The sequence below is a fragment of the Phyllostomus hastatus genome, unplaced genomic scaffold (genome assembly GCF_019186645.2).
Source record: "Phyllostomus hastatus isolate PE091 unplaced genomic scaffold, TTU_PhHast_1.1 phas_scaffold_501, whole genome shotgun sequence".
NCBI classification, from domain to species: domain Eukaryota; kingdom Metazoa; phylum Chordata; class Mammalia; order Chiroptera; family Phyllostomidae; genus Phyllostomus; species Phyllostomus hastatus.
This window is the reverse complement of record NW_025334033.1, coordinates 47,560,373-47,573,934: the sequence shown is the minus strand read 5'-3', so window position 1 is coordinate 47,573,934 and position 13,562 is coordinate 47,560,373. Positions and strand designations below refer to the sequence as shown.

At 44.0% G+C, this 13,562-nt stretch overlaps 1 protein-coding gene across 6 annotated transcripts in view; it reads left to right on the top strand.

The window, feature by feature from the left end:
* The window catches only part of SLC8A3 (solute carrier family 8 member A3), a 125,872-nt gene that overhangs the window by 98,841 nt on the left and 13,469 nt on the right, over positions 1-13,562 (top strand). For 3 of the 6 annotated variants that reach the window (XM_045823571.1, XM_045823570.1, XM_045823568.1), the window contains exon 3: positions 11,108-11,211. In XM_045823571.1, the coding sequence (XP_045679527.1) occupies positions 11,108-11,211 (104 nt within the window). Of the gene's footprint in view, positions 1-8,544; positions 8,652-11,107; positions 11,212-13,562 lie in introns of those variants that run through there. The other 3 variants (XM_045823569.1, XM_045823566.1, XM_045823572.1) reach the window with 2 other exon arrangements.

Here is a 13,562-nt window from a genome sequence, read left to right as displayed (position 1 = left end):
GGAAAGGGGATATTTAGGAAAGTAAAGAGTAGACGATGAGCTACTGTGCCCAATTATAAGCCCAGACTTTCCAGAATGGATAGAATCAGCATCAAGCCCTCAGATACATGGGTGTGTGTCCCTGGACATGCCTGGTACTTAGATCTTATTTGTTAGTGGAGACAAAATGTTCTGTACATTTGTCTATGGGGAGCCACATCCTCATGGGCTTTCTTTGATCAGCCCAACTAGTCATAGGTATGCAGAAGCTGCAAGCAGCAGAGGACTCATCCAAAGAGTCCAGAATAGATGTCAAAGGACCAACAACCATGATTTTTCCTACATACTCATATACCCTTCCCTCCTACTTTGTACCTCCCTGCCTGCTCATCCTCCCACCCACTTGATCCCCCTCCCGACTTTTGCAGGAAGTTCTTCAATGAAATTTATCTCTCTACCTTAGCTTGTCTCATATTCCTGTTGGTCCGGGCATGTATGTGGATAGTGACTCAGGCAAAAGAGTCTGCTAAGCAGGTCTGCTGCTTGCAGTTGTACAAGTTGTGTACTGCATAAATGCCCCTGAGTGGAGGCTAAAATTCAGCCAGTACTCTCTGTGCCTAGCCCTGTAGCTTAACATCTTGTTATGCAAGGCAGAGGAAGGCACCGTGGGCATACACCAAGTGGTACCAAGTGGTATATATCCAGAGCTGTACCTTTTGTCAACCTAGCACAGAGGTGTTGTACTAGGCTTAGCAGTGTTGTACTAGGCTTAGCAGTGGCCCTGCCATCAGGACAAAGAATTCTGATTGCAAGATCATTACTGTAAGCAGTTCCAAGAGATCTTATGGCTGAGTCCTTGACTTCATAAAGTAAATAAGCTCCCCATTTTAGTTGGCTATTGCCGTGTTACAAATTGTCATATGCTTAGAGGCAGAGGACAGTACCCATGTATTATCTCCCAGTCTGTAGCTCAGAGGCCCAGGCAGGATGTGGCAGGGTTCTCTGCTGGAAACCAGGTGTCAGCCAACTAGGCTCTCTTATCTGGGAGTTCTGAGGAAGTGTCTGATTCTGAACCCATCAAGGTTATTGGCAGGATCCTATCTCTGTTGGCTGTAGGTCTCAGGGGCCCTGTTCCTTGCTGTCTGTCATCCAGGGACCACTGTGCTCCCAGAGGCTGCCTATGCTCTTGCTCACAAGACACATTCGCCTTCAAACCAGAAGTAACATGTTGTGTCCTTCTCATGCTTTGAAGAGATTGATGCACAAATCCCTCAAGCTTCTGCCTTCTTCTTCAGCTGGAGAAAGCTCTCCTTTTAAGGGTCCATGTGAATAGACCAGGCCCACCTGGACAATCTCCCTATTTTAAGGTCAGCTGCATCATATAGCACCATATCAAATAACATGGGAATGATAGCTCCTCATAGTCACATGTTCCAGGGAGTTGGAGAGAACACCTTCAGTGAGACATTCCGAAATCTAGAAAGTCAGTTTAACACAACCTCCTCATCAGCCTATATTCCTTCTAAAAGCCAAACATTTGAACCTTTTCTCCCCCAAAGGCTTGCTTGAATAATCATATTAATACTTTACTTTATTGGTTACCCATTTTGAGCAAACTCGAGCATGTGGTAAAATAATTTGTAAATCAATCAGAACTACCTTTTCCCATCATAACCTCTCTCAGACACTTCTGTAGAATCTGACATTGTCAGTGGTATGTTGGAAGTGGTTCCCACCTGTTCACAAGAGCTGATTGTTATATGTTTAGGAATTTTGCAAGCTGGTTGTTAAAACTATCAGTAATTTAATATTGACTCTAGTGGGAATAATTCACACCATGGAAGGCACACAACCTGAATCAGTATTGCTCCTCCCGCCCCCTAGACAGCTGGTTTACCAGCAGGCCACTGGGTGTAGCCCTTTGTAGTTCGTCTACTTGATCTCATAGAGCATACAAGAATCCTTTCTATGGCCGTTTTCATGCATGGTCATCATTTTACATTTTACTACCACCAGGAATGGTGCAATCCCTTCCTTATTAGCCAATTCACCTCCTTGATGTAATGGAATGTGGTAGAGTTGAAGCCAGCCTTCCTGCCATGGCCCCGGAGCTTTGGAAGCAGCACTTGCGGCAGCCCCAGAGCCATTTGGAGTGAGTGTCATCTCTCCCTGGAGAGTCTTTCCTATCACAATCCACATATCAGATCCCAGTTTAAAGCACGATCTTTATAGCCACACTGTCTGAATTTAAATCCCAGCACTGCCACCTATTTAGCTATGATCTTGGGCAAGTCTCTTAACTTCTCTGGGCCTCTGGTTCCTCATATAAGGTGGGGAGAAAAATAGTATGTACCTCACTGGTTATAGTGAAGATTTAATGAGATAATACATGCAGAGAAAATAGCACCTTGCCTGGCATGTTCCCACCTCACAGGTTTGTTGTGAAGATGAAATTAATGTTAGTAAAATGCCTGAATAGAATGGTGCCTGACACAAAGCAAGTACTATATAAATATTAATACATTCATTTAAAACTTGGTTTTTAGACCCTTTATCATCCTAGTCACTCTACTCTGGGGCACTCCAGTGTCCCCCTGAAAAGGTAGTATCAGAATGGACCTAATTGTTGAAATGCTACATGTTGATTCCAGCCCCCCTTTCCCCAACTGGTAATAGCATTTGAGCAGCTGCCTCTTTTTCCCCAAGTTTTTAATAGAGTCAGAGAGACTTCTCCAAGGAGTCTTGGGCCCTGGACCAGCAGCATGGGCAAACTCTGGGAGCTTGGTAGAAATGCAGAATTCATTTCTACCAAGGCTACCCCCAGACCTGCTGAATCAGAATCTTCATTTTAACAAGATCCCCAAGGTATACATACACATACTAAAGTTTGAGAACTGCTGTTTTCAGGGACCCTATTTCCGAGATAAGTTGATTGAAGTATCCTAAGCATTCTCATGAGACAAAGAGCCTTTCCCCGGACATTGGTGTAGGGACCGGACAGTATCAGTGTTCAGCTGTCAGGATGTGGTTGGCAGTGGGAGGGGCTTTTCTGTAGTGGTTCAGAGCCAAGAAGCTGCATTGGGAAGAGATGGGAGTCACTGATGCCCAACTGGGAAGATAAAGACTAAAAAAAGAACCCAACACAGAGATGTGAGGCTACTGAAGGCTCCCATGGAAAGGCTGAAAGCTCTGCTACCAGCTCTGTTCTTCAGCCCTAGGTCAAGGAAGCTTTATAAGCCTCTGTCAGCGAGGAGCAGCCAGGAAAAATTTAGAAATGATGAAAAGGAGCCCTTCTTGATAATGGTGAAGAGTTATTTTATAGGAATCAGGAAGGAAGAATAATCTTACCAAGTCAGAGATTATTTAGAGATTATTTCTAGCAAGAGAAGGCCACAGGGTTAGGAAGCTACGTACTCACACCACAGTGTAGAAGCTTATCCACTTATAATCTTCCGGCGCTGCCTGAATTTAAATGGAAGGGTTCTGTTGTTCCTCACTGTGGCCACAGCTTGGGAATGACACCCAGAGTTTGCCCATTTGCTTGTATGAAGTCAGCTATAGGAGTAATAGGAGACATATGCTAACATCCCAGCTCTGCTGTTTACTGGCAGTGTGACTCAGGGCAAGTTACTTAACTTCTCTGAGCATCTGTTGTCTCATCTTTAAAGGGGAAGTAATAATAGGTATGTTTCACGGTTTAAATAAGCATGAAATAAAGTTCTCATGGTGCTGAATATAATGTAACTGCATATATTATCTTACATCTCCTCGTCACATAAAGGGAAATTCACAGGGTTCTCCTCCAATAAATATTCACTCATCCATTCAATAAATCAATATCACTTCCTCCCCTTTCACCCTAGAGGAACTCAGTGGCTGAAGAGCAGCTTTTTCTCTTAGCAGTACCCCAAGCACCAGAGGCCTGATTTGGAATTAACTGTGTTCAGTGCAAAGGAATGTTCCAGCCAGGCAGCTCAGCAATGCATTTCCTAATCCCTTCCCGGTTGTGGGTGGGAGATCTCCTGGGAGCATCTTTCCCAAGCAGCACAGCCAGGTCTTAGCTGGGAATGCTGCATGCTTTGACACCTCCCTCAGCAGGAGGCTCAGAGGAGAAGCAGGGGCAGTCCCTGGAACCTCAGAAAGCATTAGTAGCTTAAGGAGCAGCTGCTTGGGATAAACTGACCCCATGACCATTTAGTAAGTGCCACTGGGACAGAAGGAGGAATTGGGAATAGGAGAGATATAGGGTTCAAAAACCCTAGCCTAAACCCACGAGTTAGATCCCAGCTTGTTGGAGAGCTCTTCTGCAAACTGAACAAATAAAGTAGGCTAATAAGCTGAGTGTATAGTTCAATGACATTGGGATTCTAGTCTCTTTGTCTCACCAAGAATCCTTAGGCATTCCATCAAAATAGCCTTCAAAATATTTTTTGTCCTTTTTTGTTTGCCACCAATGAGTTATATTTTTACTACAAAAAGGCAAAGTAGATTGATTTCATGAAGCCTCAAGTGTATTAGAAATTCATGATTAGTTGGTCACTCAGTAAGTCATCATTGAGGGAGAGGCTCCTCTGTACCAGGCACTAGGACTACAGGGGCACATTAGAGACAAGTTTCCTGCCCACATGGCGCTCACAGTCTAATGTGGACAGACAGACTATAAACAAGTAAGTTAATAAACTAACCAGCTAACTTCAGTCTGTGATTACTGCCCTGAAGGGAATGAGCAGAAGGGACAGGATAGAAAGTGACCCATGGCAGAGAGATGGGGGGATGGTGGGGAAGAAAGTGATCCACGAGACATGTGGCCATGGAAGGCCTCTCCAAGGAGGTGGTGTGCAATATATGTGGAGACTCAAAGGATGAGGCAAAGCACAGACCCGGACATGGAGAACAGCAAGGATGATGCCCTAAGTGGGAAAGGACTTGATTGGAGGACGAGAAAGACCAAGACGGGGAATGTTATGAAGGAAGTCAGTGAGGTCAACAGCACCTGCAGCATACAAAATCCTGCAGGCCATGTAAGGATTTTACTGTACTGGGCTGGCCAAAAAGTCTGTTTAGTTTTTTCAGTAAAATAAGATACATTTTTCATTTTCACCAGTAACTATTTGTTTGGATATTTTGAGTATATTGGCTATCTCCCACATGGTATAATGTTGATTGTTCTCAGTTAATATCTTGATTTGATCACTATGAACTTCAACTTGTCTGCCTGACCATGGACTACTGTCCAGCAAGAAATCTCTAGCATGAAACTTCATAAACCACTTTTGACACGTGCAATTATATATCATAGCACCTCCTCCATACACTGCACAAATCTTTTTTTTTTTTGCGTTTCAATTGCATTTTTATCTTTCTTGAAATAATAAAGCATAATATGCTGAAAGTGTTGCATATTTTCTCTGATCTTCAATATTAAAATGGCTACATAAAATGTTAATAAGTTTAATAAGCCAATTTTAATAAGTTTTTTTAATGTACACTGATATGACAGCTGTCACAATACAATCTATCAAAATTGTTTTGAATGAACTAAAAGACAACTAAGTGCTCCTAAAGCCATCTTATGGAAAAAAACAAATGAACTTTTTGGCCAACCCAATGTATTTATCTAATTATAGGGGGTGTGGTTGGGCCTGGATTGCATTTTTAATAGGTAGCCTTTGTTATTATTATGCAGGGAAGGGTTTGCAGGTAAAGGGCAAAGGCAGGAGCAGGAAAATCTCTTAGGAGGCTATTGCAAAGTCCCAGGGGGAATTAGTGGTGTTTTGGTCCAAGCCTTGATAGCGGAGGAAAAGATGGTGGCAAATTAAATGGATTAGGGTTGGAGGTGAGAGCAGGGGAGGAGGAGGGATGAAGGAAAAGGAAGAATCAAGGGTGATTCCAGGTTTGGGGCTTGAGCAGTTGTTTGTAAAAGATTTTACTTATTTTATTTTTAGAGATGGGAAGGGAGGGGGAAAGAGAGGGAGAGAAACACTGATGTGAAAGAGAAACATATTGGCCACCTTTCACTTTTTGGGCAATGCCCAACCAACTGAACCACACAGGTCTGGGTGGGACTTGAGCAATTTAATAGCAGATGGTGCCATTGACTGAAATGGGAAGGGTAAGTTTAGAAAGAGAACTCAAGACCTGGCTGGTGACTCTGACTAAATTTGAATGTTCTTGGACCTTATTTGTGACTTGAGTAGAACTGAGAACTTTCTCAGTTTTCAAGAGCTGTGAGGGACTTCTCTAGGCTCCAGGCAAGGTGATGCCTTATGTTCAAACAGGTGTGATGCCTTCCCCATTAATGATCTCAGGGAGGGAGTCCCACACCTGCCCCCTCCACTCGTGACACCCTTCAACAAGTGGTTCCAGCTAGCTGACCCAAATTCCTCTTGTCACTACATAATGTTTGTTCTCATCTTCCTATCTTCAACTATGGTGGCTTCTCTTATTCTGTTTCTCTGGTCAAAACATCACATGAAGCACAAGTCAGCCTGTGTTTTCTGGCAAGTGATCCTTCCAGCCCAAAACTTGTTGCTGCCTAAGGGCACAAGGCCAAATTTAGAGAGATTATGAGACTTGTTCTCCATGCTTCTGTCCTTCCTATTCTAAGCCCTTCAACCCATTTGGTATCTAGCATCCTGTTTTATCCAATTCTTTCTTGACCTGCTATCTATTTTTAGCCCATACCATATCTTGGGTCACCAGTATTATTTATTGACTTCCCCTTAGTTTTTGACTGAATGACTAGAAAGGATGATTCCCTTATACATTACTCTCCAGCCACCAACCAGGTTATACTACTCTCAATAACAATGGTTGCTATTTATTAAACAATTACTAGGGAACACGCACCCTGTCAAGCACTTCCCATGCATGATCTTTTTAAAGAACACTATGAAGAGGTACTAGTATTCCACTTCACAAATGAGACTTGGAGAGCTTTAGCAAGTTGCCCAAGGTCACTCAGTTAATGAGAGGTGGGGGCCAATTGGACCCCAGACATCAGTCTCCATTACCAATGCCACTGCTCTGGAGGAAGGAAGGCCAAGTGTTGTGGCTTTGGAGGTTGAACACTCACCTTTCTATGGTGTTTCTGTGACTGGAGTGGGTGTGGCCAGTGATGAGGGTATGGAGTCTTTGTTTCTGAAGCATTGGGCCCCAGAGTCCAGGGTGTGTTAGTAACTGCTATTACATTCACTTCAGGAATACTGGACCCACATCTGCTTCTACAGAATTGACAGTGTGGACAAAGGAAGTTCTGTAGATGCCCAGCTCTAATGGTGATTTATAAGAGCTCAGCAGAGCAGAGAGGTCATCCCAAGTCAGAAAGTAAAGATATTCCTACTTTGGAACAAAGAATAATGGGAGGAGCTGAAGGCTTTAGCCTCCTGAAAAAAGGCCAGGTCTCTGAGTCCAGGTCTCTGAGTCTGAAAGCAGCATGCCCACGGACAGTGGAACAGGGCTTCTTTGTGGGTCCCTTCTTTCCCACTGCTTGGGGAGATTAAGCTCCGTGCCTACCCCTGTTGAGCAATGTTTCACACCCCTTGGGACAGGCCTAAACACCTTGACTGGGGTCTAGTCCTGAAATGTCCCCATCATTAAACAAAGGTTGACAGAGCTGGACCAAATCTGTCTTGGTTTTTAAAGTTCCTAGTAATATTTTTTTAAAAAAGAAATACAAAACAGAGTTACTAAAATTGGTTTACATTTTTTAATGTTTAAATGAACAAAATAACATTTTAATAAAAAACCAAGATAGCACAAAAACAATATTGTGCTAGTCACAATATCACTGTAGGATATATAAACTAATCACAATTCAGAGCTAATGCCCTGGAGCTAATGGGGTCTGGTCAGTGCATCCCTGTGACCATAGGTGCCCATTTGGAGAGAGCCTTGGTAGGTTTTGAGGCCTGTTGTGAATTACCAGAACATGCAACTTAAGCCAATGGCCTTCCTGACCTGCCTGTGATAGTCACTGCCCCAATGAAAGGGAGAAGTTTGACTATTTTCAGTCAAGACTCCCAAAGGCCAACTCCCCTCTCCCACCCCTTTTCCTATAAATAAAGCTTTCAGATCAACATTAGCTGATTTTTTAAGTCAAAAATAACATTTTTAAAAATTCTTCCTTGTCCCAAAAGCAAGAAGGATATGCAAGCAAACATGGGGGACCTAAATGCCTGAGCCATTATATGTATATTATTTCATTGCTCTGGAACTGCCCTGGGATCGAGTAACCATTATTCAACCTGTGTGTGTACCAGTTAAAGTGTCCAAGGTCACATAGCAAATCCAGGATCAGAACCCAAAACCTCTGTAAAGCCTGTGCTTTTTCCAGACCTCAAGTTGTTCATGCCATGAAGTCACACGAAGTCCAGGAGGAACCCAGTGAGACTGGAAGGGGACTGGGGCAGCTCCTCTCCTCCATGCCTCTGTGATGTTGGGGCAAACTATGACCTTTCTGGACCTTTTCACTGTTTCCTTCTCTTCCTGTTTCTTCTGGCTGGCTTGTCCCCCTCCCCCCTGCCACTCTATTCCTGCTTATGATACTTATTTTTCCATCCACAGCAAAACAATTCACATCAAGGTAATTGATGATGAGGCGTATGAGAAAAACAAGAATTACTTCATTGAGATGATGGGTCCCCGCATGGTGGATATGAGTTTTCAGAAAGGTGTAGTACCCTGTCCTCCACACTAACATTGACATTCTTCTCTCCTCTTTTGTTTCTTCCTTTCTCCAATTTGTTTGTCTCCTTCTCCTCCCCTTTCTTCTACCTCTCTGCTTCACTTTCCCTTGTTTCTGTTCTTGTGATCTCTTTTCCTCTCTCCCTCTCCTCTCTTTGCTCTCAGCTGTGTCCTAACATCTGCCAGCCTGTCACATGGTATCTGTAAGAGGGATGATCAAGAGCCAATGGTAAATTTTGTAAGATGGGGAAATGGATTTGGGGGAAAAACAAAGAGAGAAAGAGAGAGAGAGAGAGAGAGAGCGCCACAGCCCTGAGAGATTCACATATGAGTCTTTCTACTTCTCCTGAATGGCTTAACATACAGGAAAGGAAAAGAACAGACAGTACAGTGCCAAACGGGAGAGCAGCCCTTGTAGACTACTGCAGGCTCTCAGCACAGATTTCCATGGGACAGCTATTCTCAGGGCTAAGCTTTCAGTCCCTGGTCATTGAGAATCAATGTACTTAGATTTGGGTTCTGTGTGTGGTTCATCCCATTCCCCAAAGCAAGTCTTAGGAAACTGTCTTTATCTGTCATAACAGTACTATCAAGGTGTTTCTCTCCCTGACCTTGATTGAGCTGAAAGTACAGGTTTGAATTTCAGGTCTAGGTCAAAGACCTACACCCAATACTCTGTTTTCCCTGTGAGGAGCATCTAGATATGAAGGCAGGGGGTTACAAAAGTGGGAAAGAAGATTCTGAACTGAGTGAAAGCTTCTTCAAGAAGTCACAGGACTTCTCAGAGTGGAGGGAGCTTTTGTCTTCAACTTAAGTGACACCATATACCCCATATACTCTCTAACAGGCAAGTCAGACAGTCCTTTTCTGGATAGATGAATCTGTGTCCTTCCCTGGCAGAGCTGTTGATCATTTCCCTCCAGGCCATGCAAATGGTTGCCAAGCAGCTGGTTCCCATCCCACAGCAGAGTCCCTGCTGTGTGAAAACAGGCCAGGCTCATACCTCGTAGACAGCCCCAGGGTCTGGGGCCTGGAGAGAAATTATCAGAAAATGCTCTTTGACAATCAGTGAGCTTTGTCTTTTTTGGACACTGAGTAAGGTTTCCAAAAAAGTGCTAGGAAGATGACCAAAAAAATGTACTTGTAGAACACACACACACACATACACATACACCCCAGCAAGTCCTGAGCCTAACAAACCAATTCAGATCAGCCCACCACTTCATAGATAGCAAGGGTGGTCCTGTCTTTAGAATGGCATAGGGCCATCAGAAGCTTTGATTAGACATTTTAGGCTATTGTTTGGTAGCACTTCTTTGATCTTTAGAAAGCATTTAGGTTCCAGGCCAGAGAGAAAGATCAGGGTTCACTATGGGGACCCGTCAACCCCACTGTGGTTCCATGAAGGACCAGGAGAAGGACCCAGGGAGATCCAAGCCCACATGGCAACTTTTCCAGTGGCAATAGGTCTGAGCCAGCCTCATGCCAATCTTTGGAGGGGAGTGATTTTCAAGAAAACTTGTATTCCCTGGTGATTTGTTTCTAAAAGACACAATGCTTTTTTAAGATACTCAGAAATGAACAGAAACTTTCATCACCTTGTCCCTGGGCCCTTGATAATCAGCATTGAAGGAAGCCAGCCTTGGGACATGTTACTCTGATATGAGAGAAGTCCAAAAGTGACTTAAAATTTGATGATTTACATCATTTTCTTCACACTTTTCCATGAGTGCATTAGCTGTAAATATGAAAGGAGCTCTATATCATGTAGTAGATAAAGCATACTTATTTTTGTTTCCACTGTGGAAGCCCTATGAGATAATAGAATTCTGCCTTCCTTGCTTTCTCTCTCTCTCTCATTTCCCTTCCTCATATATACTTTCCTTTTAAAATTTTCTTTATGAGACTCACATAAGCAGTAGGTATAGACAAAAGGAAGGGAAAGAAGTCCCTAGCCAGATGCTATTGACACATTTCCTGTTGTAGAAGGGGCCTCGGTCATTCCCAGCGGGCTAGTAGTTTACCTGGTACCCAAAGAAATGCCACTGTTACCATGTGACACCCAGTGGAATGTGCTACCTAGCTCACTTCCTACTAACCATCAGCAGAATTTAAAATGACTCCTCCCCACCATCAGCCCCTTCTCCCTTCCCATTCCCTCGCCATCCTCTTGGATCCCTTCCTTTGCCCACTTTTCTTTGCCTCCTGGCTCCCTTCCCCTCTCACTCATAAGAACAGCTATGACCAAGGAGACAAGAAAAGCTAAGACCATTTTTTAAATACAAGAACACTACAATCCACCATAGTCCTGTCAAAGCCACCGTGACGGGACTGGGCTGCATGCGCCAAGAATGATGGGGGATAATTTTATAGGCTGTGCTCCAAGTGACCATCCAATTGCTGACCCACTCGACACACACTCTCTCTCTTGTTGTCCCTACAGGAAAACCATAAGGGTTAAAATAGTAGATGAGGAGGAATACGAAAGGCAAGAGAATTTCTTCATTGCCCTTGGTGAACCGAAATGGATGGAACGTGGAATATCAGGTGTGAGATTCTTTAAGAAAAAAATCAAACAACAACAACAAAAAAATTTAAACTGAAAAGTAACAACAAAAAGCAACCATATTTTTTCTCCCATTTTTTGTCCCTTTTCCTCCTTCCTCCTTTTGACCAACTGATTTTTTTTTAATTCTTTTCCCTCCTGTATTCGCGCTCTCACCCTGTTTCGGTATCATCTCTGCCTTCTCAGTCTTAGCTTATTTCCAAGTCCTCCTTTCCCACTGTTTGGGCAGCGCTGCAGCCTCAAGTCCTCATTACCCTCATGAGTTACTTCCGCCTTGTGCTCCAGTGATGATCTGATTACCACTGTCCCCTGCACTCTCCCCCACAGGACCCCCCCCCCCCAATAACCTGTGAATGTGGAAACTCCTTGGTGGGTGGGGAGGAGAAGAAAAAGAAAGGAATGTGATATGCTGCATGCTGGTACCCTTATCCTGCCTTCTTCCCCCTGAAGCCTGAATTGAATGGGGGAGGGTCTGATGGGGGCTGGGGCCCATATTGCAATGATGCTTTGACCGTTTTCTGCTGCATTCCCCACCCTCCGCCATGTGCTTGGCAGGTTATTCCCTTGCAGAGTGCCCCATAGGCCCCTCTGCCCTTCATGAAGGTAAGTGTTTTATCTGGCTATTTCACAGTTGGGTAGACCGTGGCCTGAAAATGTGTGCCATTTGTCAGAGGCTATAGCTTCTGAGAGCTCTTTGAGAGAGATCTGGCTTCTGAGATTATCATGTTATGTGCAATCCTGAGCTATTCCTCCTCCCCTTGGCCTCCTACCCCATCGCCTTCTACTTCTGTTCATAGTCCAAGGTAGGGTACTCTATTTGGGCTACTTTAGAATAGTGAGATCTTTAAAGCAGAAAATTTAGAGTCTGCAAAAGAAAGGAAGTAGTTCCAAGTCTGGAAATCGCCTTAGCCAGAGGGCCCTGGAGGAAGACTGATATTGGGCAGGCCCAAAGTATTGACTTTTCCAATTGGAGAAGTGACTCTAAATGGTGTAGTTGGTGGTGATCTTCAGAAATAGATGTTGAATGGTTCACAGAAGGCTGCCTTTGCTTCATATTTACAAATGAGCATATCACTCAGATCCCAAGATAACCCTCATTCCACACCAAAGAAGTGCCTTCATCTCCTTTCCTCTGGACATGCATCTTGGAATACCTGCCAGGGCTCCATTCCTAAGGGATTGATTATGCTGCAGCCAAGGGAGATGTAAGGAAAGATTTCGTGCCTTGAAGAAAATGGTTGGAAGCCACTACTTTGAAAGTGTTGCAGAAATATTCGTGGGAATGGGTAAGGGTGTGGGAAATACCAAGAGGAGGACATTCACACTCCCCTTCAGGGGACATATGCTGCTGGGAGCCTGTGGAAGATCAAACAGACACATTTGTCAAAAGGGGTGATTGTTCTGCAATTACTTCATATCCACATGACAAAGAGCATCCTAAAGCCTTTTACCCAAGGACAGATCTAAGTGATTTGGCAGCTATACTCTCAAAGGCCCATTGACAGGTCTCCTCAAACCAATATGATTGATCAGCCCTCAATATCTTCTGTGGACTCGCTCTACAGACCTAAGCACTTCTATGCCCACACTGGTTTGGACATTCCTGGTGTTCTAGAAGCAGAAGCCCTCTCCATCTTCTGTTACTCATTCTCTCCTTGGCCACCCGATAAGATGCTGCCATGAGCCTGACTGTCAAAGAATGCTGGAAGAAAGAGAAAAAAAAATCTGGTTTCATTGCTTCCTAGATTGTATTCCTGGCAATCCTCCAATGTCTGTCACTGAGAATACTCTCAGAAATTATCTCAACACCTGCCCTACCTCATTCCCACCTCCCATGTACATTCTCTCCACATCCCCCTCATGGGTTGGATGCAGCAGACACGTAAGATCATTGTACTCTAGCTTCATCAACTTTCAAGTCCCAAGTACTCAGATATAAATGAAAACAGCAAAGGAATCATATAGGGTAGCTGGAAAGAAGGCAGTGACTCTGGACAGGAAGAATAGGTTGGAAGTCTGTTTGTAACTTTATTCCACCAATAAAGAGGCTCTTCTTTTCTGCCTCTCCAACCACCCCTACCAGCAGCAGGACAGAGAATAAACCTAAGATAAGCTGGGTCAAATGCAAACATCTATGGATACACTCCTCTTAAGGACCCCTTTTTGCTGCACTAGATTCTGTGTCCAAGGAGATGTCAGCAGAGTTCTGTTAGGGCCTAGTTCTGGGGGAGAACATGGGTAAGAAGGTGGGATTTCATTAGGTCATCCATGTGATATGCCCCAGTTCTTTCCAGTGACCAGGATGCCAAGATGAAAGGGAACAGTAGGAAAT